The sequence below is a fragment of the Trichosurus vulpecula genome, chromosome 3 (assembly GCF_011100635.1).
Source record: "Trichosurus vulpecula isolate mTriVul1 chromosome 3, mTriVul1.pri, whole genome shotgun sequence".
NCBI lineage: Eukaryota > Metazoa > Chordata > Mammalia > Diprotodontia > Phalangeridae > Trichosurus > Trichosurus vulpecula.
The window spans coordinates 7,659,772-7,681,149 of NC_050575.1; the positions used below are offsets into that span (position 1 = coordinate 7,659,772).

At 38.4% G+C, this 21,378-nt stretch overlaps 1 protein-coding gene across 1 annotated transcript; it reads left to right on the plus strand.

Annotated features, from left to right (window-relative positions):
* The first annotated feature begins 20,086 nt into the window (after positions 1 to 20,086).
* Positions 20,087 to 20,433, plus strand: LOC118844232 (60S ribosomal protein L37). Its single transcript, XM_036752077.1, has one exon. It carries the CDS (start codon positions 20,106 to 20,108, stop codon positions 20,397 to 20,399), a length of 294 nt encoding a protein of 97 aa, XP_036607972.1. The 5' UTR covers positions 20,087 to 20,105; the 3' UTR covers positions 20,400 to 20,433.
* The last annotated feature ends 945 nt before the right edge of the window (positions 20,434 to 21,378 follow it).

Consider the following 21,378-nt stretch of genomic DNA (forward strand, 5'->3'; position numbering starts at 1 on the left):
AAATAATTTTTACATGTAGGTTCTTTTCCTATTTGTATGATCCCTTTGGGATACAGCCCTAGAAGTGGTATTGCAGGGTCAAAGGGTATGCACATTTTTATATCCCCTTGGGCATAGTTCCAAATTGCTCTCCAAAATGGTTAGATCAATTCACAACTCCATCAACAATGCATTAGTGTTCCAATTTTCCAACATCTTCTCCAGCATTTATAATTTTCCTATTTTGTCATGTTAGCCAATCTGACAGGTGTGATGTGGTACCTCAGAGTTGTTTTCATTTGCATTTCTCTAATCAATAGTGATTTAGAGCAGTTTTCAATATGACTATAGATAGCTTTAATTTCTTCCTCTAAAAACTGTCTGTTCATATTCTTTCACCATTTATCAACTGAGGAATGACTTGTATTCTTATAAGTTTGACTCAGTTCTCTATATATTTTAGAAATGACGGGCAGTTAGGTGGCACAGTGAGTAGAGCACCAGCCCTGGGGTCAGGAGGACCTGAGTTCAAATCCGGCCTCAGACACTTGACACACTTACTAGCTGTGTGACTGTGGAGAAGTCACTTAACCCCAATTGCCCTACCTTCCTCCCTCAAAAAAAAAAACAAACAAACAAACAAAAAAAAAGAAATGGGGCCTTTACCAGAGACACTGGTTGTAAAATTTTTTCCCAGTTTTCTGCTTCCCTCCTAATATTTGTGGCATTGGCTTGGTTTGCACAAAAACTTTTCAATTTAATGTAATCAAAATGATCCATTTTACATTTCATAATGTTCTTTATCTCTTGTTTGTTCATAAATTTTTCCATTCTCTATAAATCTGACAGGTAAAGTAGTCCTTGCTCTCCCAGTTTGCTTATAGTATCAGCCTTTATATCTAAATCATGTACCCTTTGGACTTTATTTAAGCTATTGGTCTATGACCAATTTCTGCCATACTATTTTCCAGTTTTCCTAGCAGTTTTCTCAAATAATGAGCTCTTATGCCAGAAGTTGGACTCTTGGGTTTATCACAGAGTAGATTACTATAGTCATTGACTACTGTGTCTTGTGTACCTAAACTATTCCACTGATCCACCACTGTATTTCTAAGCCAGTACCATGTAGTTTTGATGATTGCTGGTTTATAATAAAAATACGGTATGGCTAGGTCACTCTCCCTAGCATTTCTTTTCATTAATTCCCTTGATATTCTGGACCTTTTTTCTTCCAGATGAATTTTGTTATTATTTTCTTTAGCTCTGTAAAATGATTTTTTGGTCATTTGATTGGCATTGCACTGAATAAGTATGTTAATTTAGGTAAAATTGTCATTTTTATTATATTAGCTAGGCCTATCCATGAGCAGCTTATACTTTTTCCAGTTTCTTAGATCTGACTTAATTAGTGTGAGAAGTGTTTTCTAAATGTGTTCATATGGTCTTGGCAGGTAGACTCCCAAATATTTTATAGTGTCTACAGTAATTTTAAATGGAGTTTCTCTTTCTATCTCTTGCTGTTGGGCTTTGTTAGTAATGTATAGGAATGCTGATGATTTATGTGGGTTTATTTTATATCCTGCAACTTCGCTTAAGTTATTTATATTTGAAGTATTTTTTACTTGATTCTCTAGGTTTCTCTAAGCATATCATTATATCATCTGTTGAGCTGTGGTCTTTTCGTCAGGAAAGTCTGGAAGTCACCTATGCCACTGAATGTCCATCTCTTCCCCTGAAAGATTATTTCCAATTCTAATTTTTAATGAATTGTTTTCTTCAGTTACCTTTTGCACCTCCTTTTCCATTTGGTCAATTCTACTTTTTAAGGAGTTGTTTTCTTCAGTGTACTTTTTTCCATTTTGTCAATCATATTTTTAAATTTTCCTTCTACCTCTCTTATTTGACTTTCAAAATCCTTCTTGAGCTCTTCTAAGAAGGCTTTTTGGGCTTGAGACCAGTTCATATTCCTCTTTGAGTTTTTGGATGTGGGTATATCGACCATGTTGTCCTCTCTTGGATTGACTTTTGATCTTTCCTGTCACCAAGGTATTTCTCTATGGTCATTGATTTTTTATTTATTCTTGCTGATATTGTTTGTCTTTTATTCTGGCTTTTAAATTTGATCTCTGCTTCTGGGGCCCAGGCGGCACTGTCCCATACTTCTTGTGCTGGAGGCCAGGGGCCTGGTTATTGGTTTTCTGTGCTGGGGCCTCAGGTGTTGGCAGTTGGATGTTGTAGTAGTCTGGTAGTTTACCTGGTGCTTAGCTGGAGGTGGTCCTAACACAAAGGCACGTGCCTGTTCCTCCAGCCTGGAGCTCAGGATCTCCCTCTGGTCCACTGAGGTGGGGCTTGCTGCTGGCTTGCTGGAATGCCTCCCACCAGACCTGTAGCTGATCCCCTTCAGCCACAGCAAGAAGGACCTTTCCTGTTAATCTCCCTAGCCTCCCAAGTGAAAAGACTGCTGTACCCCATCTTTCTGCTGACTCCACTATTCCAGGTTTTTTCCTCAGGCAATATTCTCTGGGTTTTTCAAGGCCAACAAGGGAGGGTGAGAGTGACTTACTGCTTACTCCACCCTCTTAGCTCTTGGAAGCTTAAATAGGTGACTTTCAAACATTCAGTCTTTGGGCTGATGGTGCCAGGAGTAGTGTTGCTGCCACAGGCCCTATGCAGGACTGTGCTTTTCTCTCACCTAGTTCTGACAGGCCTCCTCCCCCCGCCCCTTGCAATGAGAGGTCTGGGAATCACCACTGCTGCCAGTGATTCAGTCTGCCAGGGTCTGCTCCAGCTTTGCTATGGTTGCCTCTGCACTGGTGCAACCTGTGTGCTAGATTGCCCTCCTAGCCTGGTGCAACAGATCCTTCCTGTCTATCTTCCAGGTTGACTGGAGCTGGAAATCTGCCATGCTCTTTCTCTGTGGATTCTGCCACTCTAAAATTTGTTCAGATTCACTTTTTAATTGTATTTGAAGGAGCATGTGGGAGAGCTCAGGCAATTCCCTGTTTCTACCCTTTGGCTCTGCTCCCTTTCCCCCAAAGAAGGAATTCTTTTTTTTTTTTTAAATTTAAATTTATTTATTTAACATATTTGGTTTTCAGCATTGATTTTCACAACAGTTTGAATTACAAATTTTCTCCCCATTTCTACCCTCCCCCCACTCCAAGATGTCTTATATTCTGGTTGCCCTGTTCCCCAGTCAGCCCTCCCCTCTATCACCCCCCTCCACTCTCATCCCCTTTTCCCTTCCTTTCTTGTAGGGCAAGATAAATTTCTACACCCCATTGCCTGTGTATCTTATTTTTTAGTTGCATGCAAAAACTTTTTTTGTTTTTGAACATCTGATTTTAAAACTTTGAGTTCCAAATTCTCTCCCCTCTTCCCTTCCCACCCACCCACCCTAAGAAGTCGAGCAATTCAACCTAGGCCACACATGTATCATTATGTATAACCCTTCCACAATACTCATGTTGTGAAAAACTAACTACATTTTGCTCCTTCCCGACCCATCCCGCTTTATTGAATTTTCTCCCTTGACCCTGTCCCCTTTCCAAAGTGTTTGTTTTGATTACCTCCACCCCATCTGCCCTCCCCTCCATCATCCCCACCCCCTCTTTTATTTTTTTTTTTATCTTCCTCCCTCTTCTTTCCTGTGGGGTAAGATACCCAACTGAGTATGTATGGTATTCCCCCTCAGGCCAAATCTGATGAGAGCAAGGTTCACTCATTCCCCCCTCACCTGCCCTCTCCCCTCCTCCCACAGAATTGCTTCCTCTTGCCACCTTTATGCGAGATAATCCACCCCATCCTATCTCTCCCTATCTCCCTCTCTCAGTATGTTGCTCTCTCATCCCTTAATTTCATTTTATTTCTTCTAGATATATTCCCTTCATCTTCAACTAACCCTGTGTCTGCTCTCTCCCTTTTACATATATATATATATACACACACATGTAAACACACATATACATATACACATACATACACATACATACGTATACACATAGATATATACATACATACACATTCACTTGTATATATACATAAACATACATACATACATACATACATACATACATATATATATATATATATGCATATTCCCTTCAACTACCCTAATACTGAGGTCTCATGAATCATACACATCATCTTTCCATGTAGGAATGTAAACACAACAGTTCAACTTTAGTAAGTCCCTTGCAATTTCTGTTTCTTGATTACCTTTTCATGCTTCTCTTGATTCTTGTGTTTGAAAGTCAAATTTTCTATTCAGTTCTGGTCTTTTCACTGAGAAAGCTTGAAAGTCCTCTATTTTATTGAAAATCCATATTTTGCCTTGGAGCATGATACTCAGTTTTGCTGGGTAGGTGATTCTAGGTTTTAATCCTAGCTCCATTGACCTCCGAAATATCACATTCCAAGCCCTTCGATCTCTTAATGTAGAGGCTGCCAGATCTTGGGTTATTCTGATTGGGTTTCCACAATACTCAAATTGCTTCTTTCTGGCTGCTTGTAGTATTTTCTCCTTGATCTGGGAGCTCTGGAATTTGGCGACAATATTCCTAGGAGATTTCTTTTGGGGATCTATTTGAGGAGGCGATCGATGAATTCTTTCAATTTCTATTTTGCCCTGTGGCTCTAGAATATCAGGGCAGTTCTCCTTGATAATTTCTTGAAAGACAATATCTAGGCTCTTTTTTTGATCATGGCTTTCAGGTAGTCCAATAATTTTTAAATTATTTCTCCTGGATCTATTTTCCAGGTCAGGGGTTTTCCAAGGAGATATTTCACATTATCTTCCATTTTTTCATTCCTTTGGTTCTGTTTTATAATATCCTGATTTCTCATAAAGTCACTAGCTTCTACTTGACAAATCTAATTTTTAAAGTAGTATTTTCTTCAGTGGTCTTTTGGACCTCCTTTTCCATTTGGCTAATTCTGCCTTTCAAGGCATTCTTCTCCTCATTGGCTTTTTGGAGCTCTTTTGCCATTTGAGTTAGCCTGTTTTTTAAGGTGTTGTTTTCTTCAGTGTATTTTTCAGTATTTTTTTGGGTCTCCTTTAGCAAGTCATTGACTTGTTTTTCATGGTTTTCTCGCATCCTTCTCATTTCTCTTCCCAATTTTTCTTCTACTTCTCTAACTTGCTTTTCCAGCTCCTTTTTGAGTTCTTCTATGGCCTGGTGCCAATTCATGTTTTTCTTGGAGGCTTTTGTTGTAGGCTCTATGACTTTGTTGTCTTCTTTAGGCTGTATGTTTTGGTCTTCTTTGTCACCAAAGAAAGAATCCAAAGTCTGAGACTGAATCTGGGTGCGTTTTCGCTGCCTGGCCATATTCCCAACCAACTAACTTGACCCTTGAGTTTTTCAGTGGGGTATGACTGCTTGTAGACTAACGAGTTCTATGTTCCAAGTTTGGGGGGGAGGTGCCAGCTCTGTCAGAGCCGCACTACTCCTTCCCCAAGAACCCCCAGTCCAGACTGGGCTTAGATCTTCAGCAGGCTGTTGCACTCCTGCTCTGATCCGCCACTTAATTCCTCCCACCAGGTGGGCCTGGAGCCTGAAGTAACAACAGCTGTAGCTGCCCCACCTCCGCTGCCCCCGGGGCTGGAAGCCGAACCAAGAACTCCTTCCACTCCCTCAGCTTTTCCCACTAACCTTCTCCACAGTCTTTGGTGTTTGTGGGTCAAGGGGTCTGGTAACTGCCGCAGCTCACATATTCAGGGCGCTAGGGCCCCCTCCGCCCGGCTTCTGGTCCGGATGGTCCACGCTGCTCAGGCTGGGCTCTGCTCCACTCCGTTCCCAGCTCCCAGCTTCCAGCTCCCAGCTCCGTGTGGAATAGACCTCACCCAGAGACCATCCAGGCTGTCCTGGGCTGGAGCCCTGCTTCCCTCTGCTGTTCTGTGGGTTCTGCCGTTCTAGAATTGGTTCAGAGCCATTTTTTATAGGTTTTTGGAGGGACTCGGGTACGGAGCTCACTCTAGTCCCTGCTTACCAGCCGCCATCTTGGCTCTGCCCCCCCAAAGAAGGAATTCTTAAAGGAAACTGAAATTAAACTTCAATCGGAAAAGAATACTATCTGAGGTGAGGAAAGTTGACTCTTGTCAGGATGATGGAGAGTGGCAGTGTTGCACAGAGGAAAAGGGGAAGGTAAAGAAGATCTATATAATTGGAACTTAAAACAAATTTGAGGCTCTTACTGAAGTAGAGCCCAGATGTTCTGAGGAGGAACAAGTTGTTTATTCTGAAACAGTAGAAGGTTATAGTGAAGGCACAGACACTATACACTGAAAGATAATCTATCAGTTCTAGAGGAAGAAGACTAATTGTAGTTAATAATTCCCTGTGCAGGGGTACAGAGGCTGACATTTATTGACCCAACAATGATGATTAAAAAGTATACTTTTTTTTTTCCATGTCAGGTAGCCATGACAAAACAAGAGGATCTCCCAGGGTTTGCCCAAAACAGATAACAACCATCCACTTCTGGTGATTTTTGTGAGCACAAGTTACAGTGTCAATATAAACCTGGAAAGTATTGCCAATTATTATAAAGCCTTAAAGGAAAAACAAACAAACAAACAAACAAACCCTGAAGACCATAGGATTCCAGGCTGTATTTTTTTCCTCACTCCCCATTATAAATAAGGGACGCAGAAGACAACGGGATAAGAAAGTGGTATCTGAAACAGGAGTCGAAATTTAGGATTATGGCATGAAATGATGGTATGACAAAGCACTAGTATGAGGTAGAGGACATGTGACCATGGCTGATAAGAATGTATTTGCCATATATTTAAGTCTACATGCCCTGATATCCTAATGTCAAAAGTTTTAAATTAGGAAAGACAGAGGAAGCAGAGAAGAATAGTTCTTTACATTCCTCAAGTCAGACACAATAGAACTACTGATGCAAAGAAGGATGAAGAATAGCAGCTAAGGTATTCAGAAGTACAAAAAGAGAAAGAATACAAGAAAAGATCCAATGTTAAAAGCTATGGCCTCAGCTGTCTATGCATAATTACCCAAAGTTTATGCAACAAATAAGTAGAAATGAAGGTCCTGACCCAAAGAGGCATTTTTTTTTGTTTTTTTGCAAATTATTTTTTCAAGTTGTAAAGAAGAATTATAACCAATGGAATGGAACATGGGAAAGAAGAAACAAAACCAAAAATAAAATGAAATAAAGAGAGAGCAAATATTTTACCTAAATCTGCTTTCATACTCCATAATTCTTTCTCCAGATGTGGATAGCCTTTTCCATCATGAGTCTTTTGGAGCTGTCTTAGAACCTTGCAGTGTAGAGAAGAGCCAACTCTGTCAAAGTTAGTCATCACAGAAGCAATTTGTTTGTGGTTGTGTATAATGTTCTCCTGTTTGTGCTCCCTTCACTCATCATCAGATCATGTAAGTTTCTCCAGGTTCTTATGAAGTCCTTCTGTTCCTCATTTCTTATAGCACAATAGTATTCCATTACATTCATATACCACAATTTGTTTAGCCATTTGCATTGGCCTTTGTTTCCTTTGGTTGATTCAGTGTCTTTGATTGAGTCTTACTAGGTGCTGAGCCCCAGGCCCAAACTCCTGTCTATTAGGTGTTAAACCTGTGAGGGTGTAAGTATGGTAATTAAGGTGGGGCTCCAGGTGGGTCCAGTGAAGGGAGGTGCTAACACCAGAGCCAATCATAGGAGTCTAAGTTCAGGTCCCTCAGATATTTGATGACATCTGAAACTGTATAAAAAGAGAGAACAGAGTTACTTGCTTAAGGCTCTCACTCCTGGAGGCCTGGGACTCTGGGCAGCTGCTGTAAGGGCCTTCTGGCTGAACTCAGGTGTTGACGGTTCTCTTGGTAACTATGAATTGTATTTGGTCTGTTGATGTTTGTAATTTGTATTTGCTCTGAAGTTCAGGGTACTAGCTTTTTCCCCTGAACTAAGTGAATGATATTTGTATGCTGGATTTAATTGAGACTGGTAACCCCTTAACGTTGCTTTCTTTAGTAAAGCAGATCAAAAGAACCTGAGCTTGCAGCGTTCTGTGAGCTGCTTGTTGTTGGCTTTAACCCCCCCCCCCTCCCCACAGCAGCTGCTAGCCAAATTGTTGAAATACCATTCCCAATTGATGGGCATCCCCTTAATTTCCAATTCTTTGCCATCACAAAAAGAGCTGCTATAAATATTTTTGTACCTATGGGTCCCTTTCCTATTTGTGTGATCTCTTTGGGATACAGCCCTAGAAGTAGTATTGCTGGGTCAAAAGGTAGGTGTATTTTTGTAGTCCTTTGTGTATAGTTCCAAATTGCTCTCCAGAAAGGCTGGATCAGTTCACAACTCCACCAGCAATGTAACAGTGTTCCAATTTTCCCACATCTTCTCCAGCATTTATCATTTTCTTGTTTTGACATGTTAGCCATGTCAAATAGCCATGTCAAATAGCCAGTCTGACAGGAGAGATGTAGTACTTAAGAGTTGTTTTGATTTGCATTTCTCTAATTAATAGAGCATTTTTCATATGACTATAAATATCCTTAATATCCTTCTCTGAAAACTGCCTGTTCATATTGTTTAACCATTTATCAATTGGGGAATGACTTGTATTCATATAAATTTGACTCAGTTCCCTGTATATTTTAGAGATGAGGCCTTTTTCAGAGACACTGGTTGTAAAAATTCTTTCCCAATTTTCTGCTTCCCTCCTAATCTTGGTTGCATAGGCTTTCTTTGTACAAAAATTTCAATTTAGTGTAACCAAAATTATCCATTTTGCATTTTGTAATGCTCTCTATCTCTTGTTTAGTCATAAGTTCTTCCCTTTTCCATAAGTCTGACAGGTAAACTATTCCCTTCTCTACCAAATTGCTTATAGTATCAGACTTTATATCCAAATCATGAACCCATTTTGACTTTATCTTGGTATATTGAGTAAGATATTGGCCGATGCCCAATTTCTGCCATACTGTTTTTCAGTTTTCCCAGCAGTTTTTGTGAAGTAGTGAGTTCTTATCCCAGAAGCTGGACTCTTTGAGTTTATCAAAGAGTAGATTACTTTCTTCATTAACTACTGCGTCTTGTGTACCTAAGCTATTCTACTGATCCAGCACACTATTTCTTAGCCAGTACCAAGTAGTTTTGATGACTGCTGCTTTATAATACAGTTTAATATCTGCTATTGCTAGGCCACAAGGAGGCAAATTTGACCACATAGGTATCACTGAAACTTGGGCTGAAAGCTATCACTGGATGATAGCTCTGAAAGGTGTACCTTATTCAAAAGAAACAGGATAAATAAAAATGAGAGAGGGACTGGTTATTAAGTAGAGTTGATAGGAAACCTGGGGCATAAAAAGAGATTACTGCCTTCTAGAATACAGGATATAGGAGAGAAATTTTGGTCATTCTAGAACTTGTCATCTAAACTTAGAAGAAGCCACATTAAAAGGATTCAGAGGAAAGATACATTTCAAAGCAGTCTGAGGAAAGATACATGCACTAAAATGCTGCAGCAGAAACCTCTCCTCTGTGGTAGATTCTCAATAATAAAATTCTGAAGAAATAAAGGAAACAATTCAAATGATGAGAAAAAATAGTATTTATTTGAAGAGACTGATACACATACACAAGGAACTCACCAAACAACTTAAATTTTAAAATAGGCAAATGACAAAAGAAGAGTCAGCTAACAGAGGAGATATGTATGTATGTATATATATATATATATATATATATATATATATATATATGTAATATCTGCCTATGTGAATATGTACATAAATATATATGTATGTATACACACATGTGTATATGTATATATATTTTATATATATATATACATACGAATATGATATACTCTAAACAGAGATGTGAATTGACATGCTAAGGTTCAGAATGAATTGAGGCTGTTGACAGAAGCTAACATCAGCAAAAGGGGGTGTTTAAAAACTAAACTAGGGGAATATAATTTTTCACATGTGGGACAATGATAAATGTCAACTGAGATAAGGCAAAATTGCTCAGTTTCCATCTTGTTTCTATTTTCTCAGCCAAAGAGAATAGATTTTGCTTTGGAAAAGATAGAACACAAATGACCAGCATAGAGTTCACATCCACAATTAGTGAGGGGATATCAAGAGAGCAAGTAACTGCCCCTGATGAAGTCTGAAGTCTGGCTACTTGGCCAAGATGGACTACATGCTGGGTCTTAAAAAGCTAATGTGATTGTTGAGCTAGAGGCAGTGATATTGAAAAGATCAAGGGAAACAAGAGAGGTGCCACAAAATTGGAATTAAAATGTCTCAATTCTCAACAATGGGAAAAGAGCAGAGTCTGCATACTACTGTACAGGTCACTTGTCTTTGATTACTGAGAAAATTCCAGAATAAGTCATTGTACCATGTTGGCAAACATCTAGAAAGGAAAACAATGATTATAAGAGCTAGCTAACATGGCTTCATTAAAAACATGTCATGCCAGAATAATCTAATTTCCAATATTTTTTATAATATTGCTAAACTAGTAGATGAAGACAATGTGGTAGATATAGTTTAACCCATTTTGGAGCAACACTTTTGATTCAATTCTTGTGGAGAAAAGGGAAAGCTATAGATTAAATGAGAATAAAATTAGATGGACTTGGAATTTCTTGGATCATCAGGTTCATGATGTTAATGATTCAATGTCAGTTTGGCAGGGGTCTCCAACCCCAGGCATCTGTGCTTGGCCCTGAATTGTTTAATATCATTATCAAAAACTTGGGAATAGGCATAAATCAAGTGCTTATCAAATTTGCAGATGACAGAAATCTCAGAAGGATAGATAACAGTAGATGAGAGAGTCAGGATCCAAAAGGATCTTGATAGGCTAGATAATTGGACTAAATCTAATAAGATGAAATCCAATAGGGATCTATGTAAAGTCTCCAGATCTTCAAGTCTTGCCCTTGAATACAAAAAAAAAATCAGTTTCCCAAGTAAAACGTATGGGAGGCATATTTAGAAACTTATCTGAAGAGGGACAGAGACAAGATGGCAACTGGAAAGCAAGGATGTGCTTAAGCTCTCCCTGAAATCCCTCCAAACACTTGTAAAAAATGGCTCTGAACAAATTCCAGAGCTGTGGAACCCATGAAATAGCAGAGGGAAACCAGTCTGTAGCCCAGGAGAGCCTGGATGGTCACTGGGAAGGATCTATTGCATGGTGCTGGGAGTGGAATGCAGCCCAGTGGTGGGGAACACCAGGACGGATCAGACCTGGAGTCAGCCAGCTGGAACAGGCCTCAGGGCCATGAATCATTGAGCTGTGGCAGTCAAAAACGTCAAAGAGCAGGTGAGTGGGAAACTGCGGGATCGAGGTGAGAGCAGTCTGCACCCATGCCTGGGGGTGGCAGAGGTGGTGCGGCGGTGGTTGTGGTGGCAGCAGCAGGAAGCTTCTAAGGCAGCTTCCAGAGCTCCAGTGTCAACTTCTTCCTGAGTCCCTGGCTCACATAGTGGGAAGAATCTAGCAGTGGATCAGAGTGGGAGTGCGAGGAGTGCTTTGTGGGCACAGAGTCAGGTTCTCTTGCTGTGCCCTGCTTGGATCTGAATTGCGGTCCTGGTTGGCAGTTCTTGGGGGAGGAGAAGCACTGCTGTGACCAAGCCTGTGGTGATGGTGGAGTAGAAGTAGCTCTGAAAACAGCAGTCCTTGGACCCTAAAGCTTGGGACAAAGTACTCTCTACTCTCCAAGCAGTCATACCCTGACAAAAAGATCAAGGGTTAAATAGTTGGCTGGGAACATGAACAGGCAGCAAAAATGAACTCAGACTCAAACTCAAACTCTAGATTCCTTTTTTAGTGACAAAGAAGATCAAAACATACAGCCAGAAGAAGCTAGCAAAGTCAAAGAGCCTACATCGAAAGCCTCTGAGAAAAATATGAGTTGGTCTCAGGCCATGGAAGAGCTCAAAAAGCATTTGGAAAAACAAGTAAGAGAAGAAAAGGAAAAATTGGGAGGAGAAATGAGGGTGATGCAAGAAAACCATGAAAAACAAGTCAATGACTTGCTAAAGGAGACCCAAAAAATATTGAAGAAAATAATACCTTAAAGAATAGACTAACCCAAATGTCAAAAGAGCTCCAAAAAGCCAATGAGGAGAAGAATGCCTTGAAAGGCAGAATTAGCCAAATGGAAAAGGAGGTCCAAAAGACCACTGAAGAAAATACCACCTAAAAAATTAGATTGGAGCAAGTGCAAGCTAGTGACTTTATGAGAAATAAGGATATTATAAAACAGAACCAAAGGAATGAAAAAATAGAAAATATCTCATTGGAAAAACCACTGACCTGGTGAATAGATCCAGGAGAGATAATTTAAAAATTATTGGACTATCTGAAAGCCATTATCAAAAAGGAGCCTAGACATCATCTTTCAAGAAATTATTGAGGAAAATTGCGTGATATTCTAGAACCAGAGGGTAAAATCGGAATTGAAAGAATCCACTGATCACCTCTTGGAAAAAGATCCCAAAAAGAAAACTCCTAGGAATATTGTCACCAAATTCCAGAGTTTCCAGGTCAAGGAGAAAATGCTGCAACCAGCCAGAAAGAAACAATTTGAATATTGTGGAAATACAATCAGGATAACACAAGATCTAGCAGCTTCTACCTTAAGGGATGGAAGGGCTTGGAATATGATATTCTGGAGGTCAAAGGACCTAGGATTAAAACCAAGAATCACCTACCCAGTAATACTGAGTATAATGCTGCAATGCAAAATATGTATTTTCAATAAAATAGAGGACTTTCAAGCTTTCTCAGTGAAAAGACCAGAGCTGAATAGAAAATTTGACTTTCCAATACAAGAATCAAGAGAAGCATGAAAAGGTAAACAAGAAAGAGAAATCATAAGGGACTTACTAAAGTTGAACTGTTTTGTTTACATTCCTACATGGAAAGACGATGTGTGTAATTCATGAGACCTTTCTCAGTATTAGGGTAGTTGAAGGGAGTATACATATATATAAAGGGCACAGGATGAGTTGAAGATAAATATTTGATATCTAAAAAAGTAAAATAAAATTAAGGGGTGAGAGAGAGAGAGAAAGGCAGAGATAGAATGGGGAAAATTATCTCACATAAAAGTGGCAAGAAAAAGCAGTTCTGTTGGAAGGGAAGAGGAGGCAGGTGAGGGGGAATGAATGAATCTTGCTCTCATCACATTTGACTTGAGGAGGGAATAACATACACACTCAATTGGGTATCTTACTCCACAGGAAAGTAAGGGGAAGGGGATAAAAAAGGGGGTATGATAGAAGGGAGGGCAGATAGGGGGAGGAGGTGATCAAAAGCAAACACTTTTGAAAAGGGACAGGGTCACAGGATAAAATTAAATAAACGGGGACAGGATAGGATGAAAGGAAATATAGTTAGTCTTTCACAACATGAGTATTGTGGAAGTGTTTTACATAATGATACATGTGTGACCTATGTTGAATTGCTTGCCTTCTTAGGGAGGGTGGGTGGGAAGGGAAGAGGGGAGAGAATTTTGGAACTCAAAGTTTTAAAAGCAGATGCTCAAAAAAAGTTGTTTTTGCATGCATCTGGGAAACCAGATATTTGGGAATGGGGCATAGAAATATATCCTGCCCTACAAGAATGTAAGGGGAAAGGGAATAGTGGGGGAGTGGGGTAACAGAAGCAAGGACTGAATGGGGAATGAGGCAATGAGAATATATGCCATCTTGGAATGGGGGAGGGTAGAAATAGGGAGAAAATTTGTAACTCAAAATCTTGTAAAAATCAGTTTTGAAAACTAAAATATTAAATAAAAGTGTACAAATAATAAAAAATTAAAAAAAGAAACTTATCTGAAAAAGGTACCCAATAGGTGCCTTTGTCCTTAACCTCTTCCTTTCAGCTTCCTTTTATGGCTTATCTTCCCTCATTAGAATATAGGTTCCCTGGGGACAGGTGTCTTTCATTTATACTCCTAGTGCTTAGTACAACACCCAGCACATAATAAGCATCTAATAAATGTTGGCTGGCTTGCTGGCTGTTCTCACTGCCATATTCTAAATAACGGTGCTCATTTCCAGTCACCTGGACTACTGCAGCATCTTCCTTGTATATGCTTGCCTACATTCTCCCCATTCTCATTCAATATGTCCTTCATAGACTGCCAAAATAATCTTTCTAATGCACCGATCTGTTCATTCATTTTCACTGCCCCCATCCCTGTTGCCTATGAAGTTTATAAAGTTCCAAATCTCAGTCTGACATTCTCAAGCCTCCACAGCATGCTGTCCTAACTTTTCCCTTTACATACTTTGTTCTCCAGCCAACCTAGACTATTTTCTGCTCTGAAGTCCTATGCTTCTGTACCTTTGCTAATCTGTTGCCTATGCCTGGACTTTCCTCCTTATATTTTAATTCCTGTCCATCCATTAAAGTCCATCTCAAATGGTATCTCTTTCATGATGTCTTTGCTAAATTCCAGTTAACAACTTTACCCCTTCAGACCTCACACCTTATGTGTCCCATCTAGGATCTCTTTTCTTTGATTCTCTTTTTTCCTCTCAATTTAGTTTTTAAAAACCCCTTTTTGTTGATGTTAGCTTCCCTCAACAGCCTCAGTTCATTCTGTCAATTCATATCTCTATTTAGAGTGTAAGGTGTTTTATAACACTAAGGCATTAATCATGCTATATATTCTATTGGTTAGCATATCCCTGCACTAGACTATACATTTCATTAAGTCAGGGGACAGGTCTTATCTAAACTACATAAACTTTGTATGTATATATCCAAGCACTTAACATAGTATTCTGTATACATAAGAAACTAAAGAGATTTTTGTTTCTGAGACTGTTTAATCATCCATAAAATGGACATGATAATTTCACATTGGTTTTCTCAGGTGGTTGTGAGCAAAACATTTTGCAAACTTTAAGCTCTATGTCAATGTGAATTTCTGTTGGTGTTATTGTACTGAGAAGGGTCCACTGCTGTACAGAATTGGAAAAGAATAATGGATGCCAACAATTCAAACGATGGAACATAAACTCATTGTTTAAAAAATACAACAAATAACGATGAATTATTATTTTTGTATTCAGTAAACCTACACACATTCATCCTTCCAAGTGATAATGCATGCACGTGGAATGGGATAGCTCTTAGTATGATTGATGACATTCATCTCCTCTTAAATGTGTTTTCTCTCTCTCCCTTCCCCCGCCTCTATCTATCTCTCTGTATATATGTATATAAGATAGATATACATATATGCACATATAAATTATACATACATATATGTGTGTATGTACAGACACACATACATTCCTTTTTCTGTCAGTTTCAAGTTGTATAAGCTTGGGTGATTTGACAGGCCGGGTAGTAGAGTGCAAAGGGCACTTACTGGAGTCAAAGGAATTATATATTTACTACCTGTGTGTCCTTTGGAAAGTCACTTAACCTCTCTGGGCTGTACAATGAAAAGGATATAATAGATGGCCTCTAAATTCCTTTCTTTTTTTACATCCTTGTTTGTATGACCTCCTTGGAGCTAAGATTTTTTATCTGTAAATGAGGGTGTTGGTTGAAAATCTCTAATGTCTTTCCAATCTCTAAATCCTAGGATAATTTAATATTTTGGAATTTCTTTTAAACCTGTCCAAAAAGGAACAAAACATGAGCTGCTTTATTTTCTATTCCCTTTATAAAAATAATCTAAATCTATTGTTTTGAGTTTGCATACTGATTTTTTAAAGCAGAAAATCACTGATTTTGCTTTTCCCCCCCAAGATAAATAACTCTGGTTTTGCTCTAAATTGAAGTCAGTTCATTTGAAACAATACATTTCAAGGAATAGTTTGAAGTGAATTTTTGTGTCAAGATTCTGTTTCCTAATGAGCTTAGCATAGTGCTGTATTACCTGGAAGTCACCATACAGCGGAGGCGTCTATTGGAGGCAAGTGTTAGTTTGAAGGATTCAATTGAATTCAAGAAGTCTTTGCTGATTGCCTACTGTGCGTATGTGTGTGGCTATGTGCTGGGCCCTGTGGGGATCAGAAGGGAAGTACACAAGATACGGTCCCAACGCTAGTGGAGTTTGATGGGAAGATAAGACTTGTGCTCAAAGTATATTTATGAATAATTGTTCTTCCTCAGCATCTTAGAGAGATTAGTAGCAACCTCAGGTCCCTGGGCCATATCAGGTCAGGCCCAACGTACCCTCAAGAAAAAATGTCAAAAATAAGAACGAACAGCAACAACTTTGTCACTGCTAGCTTTCTGTATCTTTCCTTTGTAAGTCTTTCTAGTTTTCTGAATTCAAAAGGAAAAGGTCAAGGGTATTATCTGAAGTGATGTGCACTGTAGAAAATTATTATAGTAACATATACTCTTTCTTTCACTGCCTCTGCCCCCACTTCAATTCTTGCTGAGGAAAATTTCTCTCTCTTCTCCTTTTATCTGTTAAGGTCCCATCTCTTCATCTCACTGCCTGCCTTCATAGCCAGATAAAGTCATAAGTGGTCATATAATTTTAATAGCAACTTCAAGGAGCACAGTAAGATAAATAAGCAATTAAGAGAATAAAACTTCCAAATGCTGGCTGCTTTGGCAGCCAGCAAGAGGTAAACAATTGGCTTCCCTGCCTTCCTTCCCCCTCTTCTCCTTCTGAATTTGAGGAGAACCAGGAAATGATTTGAACAGTAGCCTGCTCTATCCAGATGACAGAAGGGTGGGAGGGGAAGTAAGGTGCTGCAGACTTGGTTTGGTCATCTCCCTGATCTGATAGCCATTGTTCAGTCTGACATACTCTCAGTTGGGTCCCAGTATTTCTGCTTCTTTTCTGCATGTAGCTACCTCTTCTACTCTGGTTTTTATTTCTATTTGTACTCTTCTCCACTCGTGTCCATCAGGTCACTGATGGCTGGAAGCCATTACTTTGCCGTACTCTCAGATGACCCAAAATGGAGTCCCAGAGATATCTTCCTTTTTTAAAAAAATTCTTTGTCTAACTCTTCATGGCTAACCAGGTTTTTCTAAGGAAATTTGCTTTAAAACCCCTAGAAACCAGAAGTAGCTGCAGTTTCTGGGGTAACCTTTACCTTCTCTATCTTCTGGGCTCTCTTTTATTGCAGCAACTCATCTCTGGTGCAGGGTTATAATTGTTATCACAGTATGATTTCGGACTAGTCACTTTACTTCTATGAACCTCAGTTTTCTCAGCCGTAAAATGAGGATATAATTCTTGCCTTCCCTCCTTCTTAGAGTTGTTATTGCTGTCTTTAAACAAACAAAACAAAACTTCACATTTGTTTCTGAATATATGCCTCTTCCTGCCCTCCCAAGTCATTCTTCATGACAAATGTGAAAAGAGATTGTGCAAAAGCAATTCAAAAAATCTAACAAATGCATTGACCACATTTAGTATATTCAATATTCAGTTAATCAATGAAGAAAGATTTATTAAGTATCTGCAATATAATAAGTACTGTGTTAAGTATTGAGATACTATGAAAAAAATGAAATAACCCTTGCCCTCAGACAGCTTACATTCTAAAGGGGTTAATAACATGAACATATATACAAATACATGTATATGTGTATATATATATATATATATATATATATATATATATATATATATATACATATACATATATATGTGTGTGTGTGTGTGTGTGTGTGTGTGTGTATTTAAAGTATACAAGTAGTAGCTAACCAGATAATCTCTGGGGTATTTTCTAGCTTTAAAATTCTAAGAGAATCTACATTTGTGATCATTTCTAGTATTCTATCTGCTTATCTTCCATATTCTCCTTGCCCACAAAAATTGCTTTATCTACTTCAGACTTCATCTAGCACTTTTGTCTTATACTTCTCTAATACATACATGCATTTATTTTGTATGATAATCATCTGCATATATTGTGCCCCCCAATAGATTATAAGCTTATGAGGGCAGGGACCATGCCTTATTTAAACTTTGTCTCTCTGCTGGTACATAGTGTGGTAGTTTTATATATGTTCTTATATTTAATATTTTGCATTGACATTTAATATGTGTTGTAATGTCATCAGTATGATACTTATACATATATTCAATTTGTATATATATATTCAAACATAGATTTTCATGTTTATATATCATATTTGTATTTTATTTAATATTATATAATATTTTGTGCTCATCTTGTTATATTATGCTATATAATATAGTTTTTCATAAAAGCATAATGTATAATACAAATATAAATATAACAAAATATTCAAATAATAAATGATATAACCATATTCTATTCTGATACAATATACTTATATTTGCTATACCTATATGTTTATAAGCTATAACATATGTGATATAACATATATCATATACATGATATATATTCTTCTGTGGTTTCTTATTTATTATTCTGCAATTCTTTACCTCAATATTTACTCTATACTTTTATGTTCACATATGGCATAAATCTGTGGTCTGAAATGGTTTTCTGTTAGGCAACAATTTAAAGAATGACAAATTTAAAAGTCTTTATAGACTTCTATCTAATTCTATGTGTTTAAAGGGTGCTTTTAAATAATATTTTTTCACACTATAGAAAAAGGAACTGACAAAACAACCCACTCATTTTCTTTACCAAATTTCTTCCCCTGATCTGTTCATCCACATAGGTGTCCTGGATATATTTTATAATAAGCTACTTGAGAAACTAATTGCATTGTATTTATAGCCTATAGAGGTGGTTCCCATTTCAAATCAGAAGTTTCCTTGGTAATGTACTAATAACCACAGGTTTCAGGACGCTAAACTGAGACAAATGCAGAAGAATTCAAAGCCAGACTTGCAGGGGATCCCATAAAGGCACTCAAATGGAACAAGCAGACTCCAAGATAGAAGAGATATATACACGCATGAGGATCTGTATTTGCTTGCCCTGGTCTTTACCTCCCTCCTTTAACAGGAACTTTATACTCAGGCAATCTACCAGAAGCAATCTTTGCATTTCTTGGATCATAAGAAATGTTTAATAGTAGTAATAATGTTGTCTATTATTAGCTCCTGTTGATTAACACATCTAAACTCCTTAGCTTAGACTTAGAATTAAAATTCAACAAATACTTACCGAACAATAATCTCATTATACTAGCCCAGAGTGCTTCAGCCCTTTGGAAATCTTTTCTCTAAAGAGAGAGGTCATGTTTTTCTCATTGTTTCGTTGTTCTCCCCGAAAAAATCTGAATGGAAAATCACTTAAAGCTAACCTAGATCTGTCATATATAATGTTTCCAAAAGTGGGGTAGAAAGGCACTTAAAGTGGAAGGTACATTAGCCATTGGGCTACTATTTATTTCCTCCATCTGAAGAAGTGCTTAAAACTGACAAGATTCAAAAGCATCTTTTGGTGAAGACTTAAAGCATGGAACAGTAATGTATAATTCCTATTATACTTTCTTGGGAGGTAGATACTTAAAATCGCAAAACATGAAACACTCAGAAGGACTGCAGAAAAGCTATTTTACCTTTACCTCAGCTGTGTACTCTCTGAACAACTTCTTCAAATTCTTGGTCTTCTGTTAAGCCTGGCCATGGATTGGGCTCATCCTCCTTTCAGTGGTCATCTTTATCAAGAATCCTGTAATTGAAATATACTCTTGCTGCCAGATAGCTGAGCCTGAGGGACCCAGTAACTCCTGAGCTCTTGAACTCAGAAGCTTGCTTCCAAATCTGGAAACATCTCACTTAGGATTTCTGTTTGGCCACCTATGTTCAGGAAAAAGAAACAAGCAAATAAATAAATACCAAGAAATAAGGCAGAAAAAAGCATCTGGGGACTATGGTCCAAGCTCAACTTTGCTTACACAATGGTATGAGCCCACTGTCACATAGCGTCTTGAGATGTCCAAGGGAGAGTCTCTGCATTGTTCAATTGAAGATTAAAAAAAAAAGAAAAAAGTGCTAGAAGGTAGAAATGCCATAAATGAAATAATTTATACAGTGCTTAAAATGGTCTGACACGAGGTAGAGACTTGTTCCTTTTGCATTCTACTCCATTTAAGTTCTACTCAATGGGCATTCCTTGCTGGCTCAGTGACAAATTCTCTTATATAAAATTCCCTTTCAGCTCTTTGGTCCCGGCGGCTGGAGGAAGATGACGAAGGGGACGTCTTCGTTTGGTAAACGCCGGAATAAGACGCACACTTTGTGCCGTCGTTGTGGTTCTAAGGCATACCATCTTCAGAAGTCAACATGTGGCAAATGTGGATATCCTGCTAAACGCAAGAGAAAGTATAATTGGAGTGCGAAAGCTAAGCGACGCAACACCACTGGTACTGGTCGGATGAGGCACCTAAAAATTGTCTATCGCCGATTCAGGAATGGATTCCGTGAAGGAACAACACCCAAACCCAAGAGAGCAGCTGTTGCAGCATCTAGTTCATCTTAAGGATTCGACTGTTTGTTAAAATAAATGTCCTGAAAGAAAAAAAAAACACACAAAAAAAATTCCCTTTCATTGGCCAGTGGGGAAAGAGAGAAACCCAAAAGGAATGGAGGAACAATAAGTGTATTATTTTTTTCATTACAAAAATAAATCCTTCAGCTCTTAGTGTCCCCACAAGTGGTCAGGGAGATTAGCATGTACCCCAAGTGATGACCCCCAAAGCTTCATCCCACTTCTGTTCCATGACATGTATTCTACTTCTATTATTCTTGTCAAGTCCCTATTCTGTTCAAAGTCCAGTGCTAGGTGATGAGAATACAAAGATAAAAGCGACATACTTGCCCACAAATACCTTGTAATTTAATGGGGGAAAAGGATAACATACACATATAATAGAACATGTGAAAAAGCAAAGGAGAAATCCATACAAAGTCTTTCAAGACAATTTGAGGAGGGAGAGGTTGTTTTCTCTTGGGAAATGAAGATAAAGTTTTATAAAAGAGAGGGTTCCTGACTTAGGCCTTAGAAGAAGACAAGGTTTAGCATGTGTAGATGAACATAAAATGATTCCAAGTATAGGGGGTAGCCTGTGTAAATTTGTGAATATGGGAGAATGCAGACCAGGATCAGTCTGAATTAAACATAGATTGTATAAAAGGCAGGAAAGGAAAATAAGATTGGAAAAATAGGTCAGAACCAGGTCATGAAGGACAGTAAATTTTGGACTAAAGAGTTTCATGTTTTGGAAGTCATTGAAAGATTCTGAGCAAGAGAGTGCTCTGTATCATCAGATCTTTGTGTGAGGGTGATGATTTCAGGGTTTGTAGGAAGTATATACTAAAGATGGAAGAGGCTGGATTCAAGGAGATTTATTAGGGGGCTGTTACAATAGGTCAAGAGAAAGAGGATTACACCCTAAACTAGGATGATCACAGAACGTGTAGAAAGGAGGAAAGAAAAGGAAGGAAAGGATATAGAAATA

What these genes read in the sequence shown, in the direction of transcription:
- LOC118844232 (XM_036752077.1), top strand. Translation starts at nt 20,106, where the DNA reads ATGACGAAGGGGACGTCTTCGTTTGGTAAACGCCGGAATAAGACGCAC.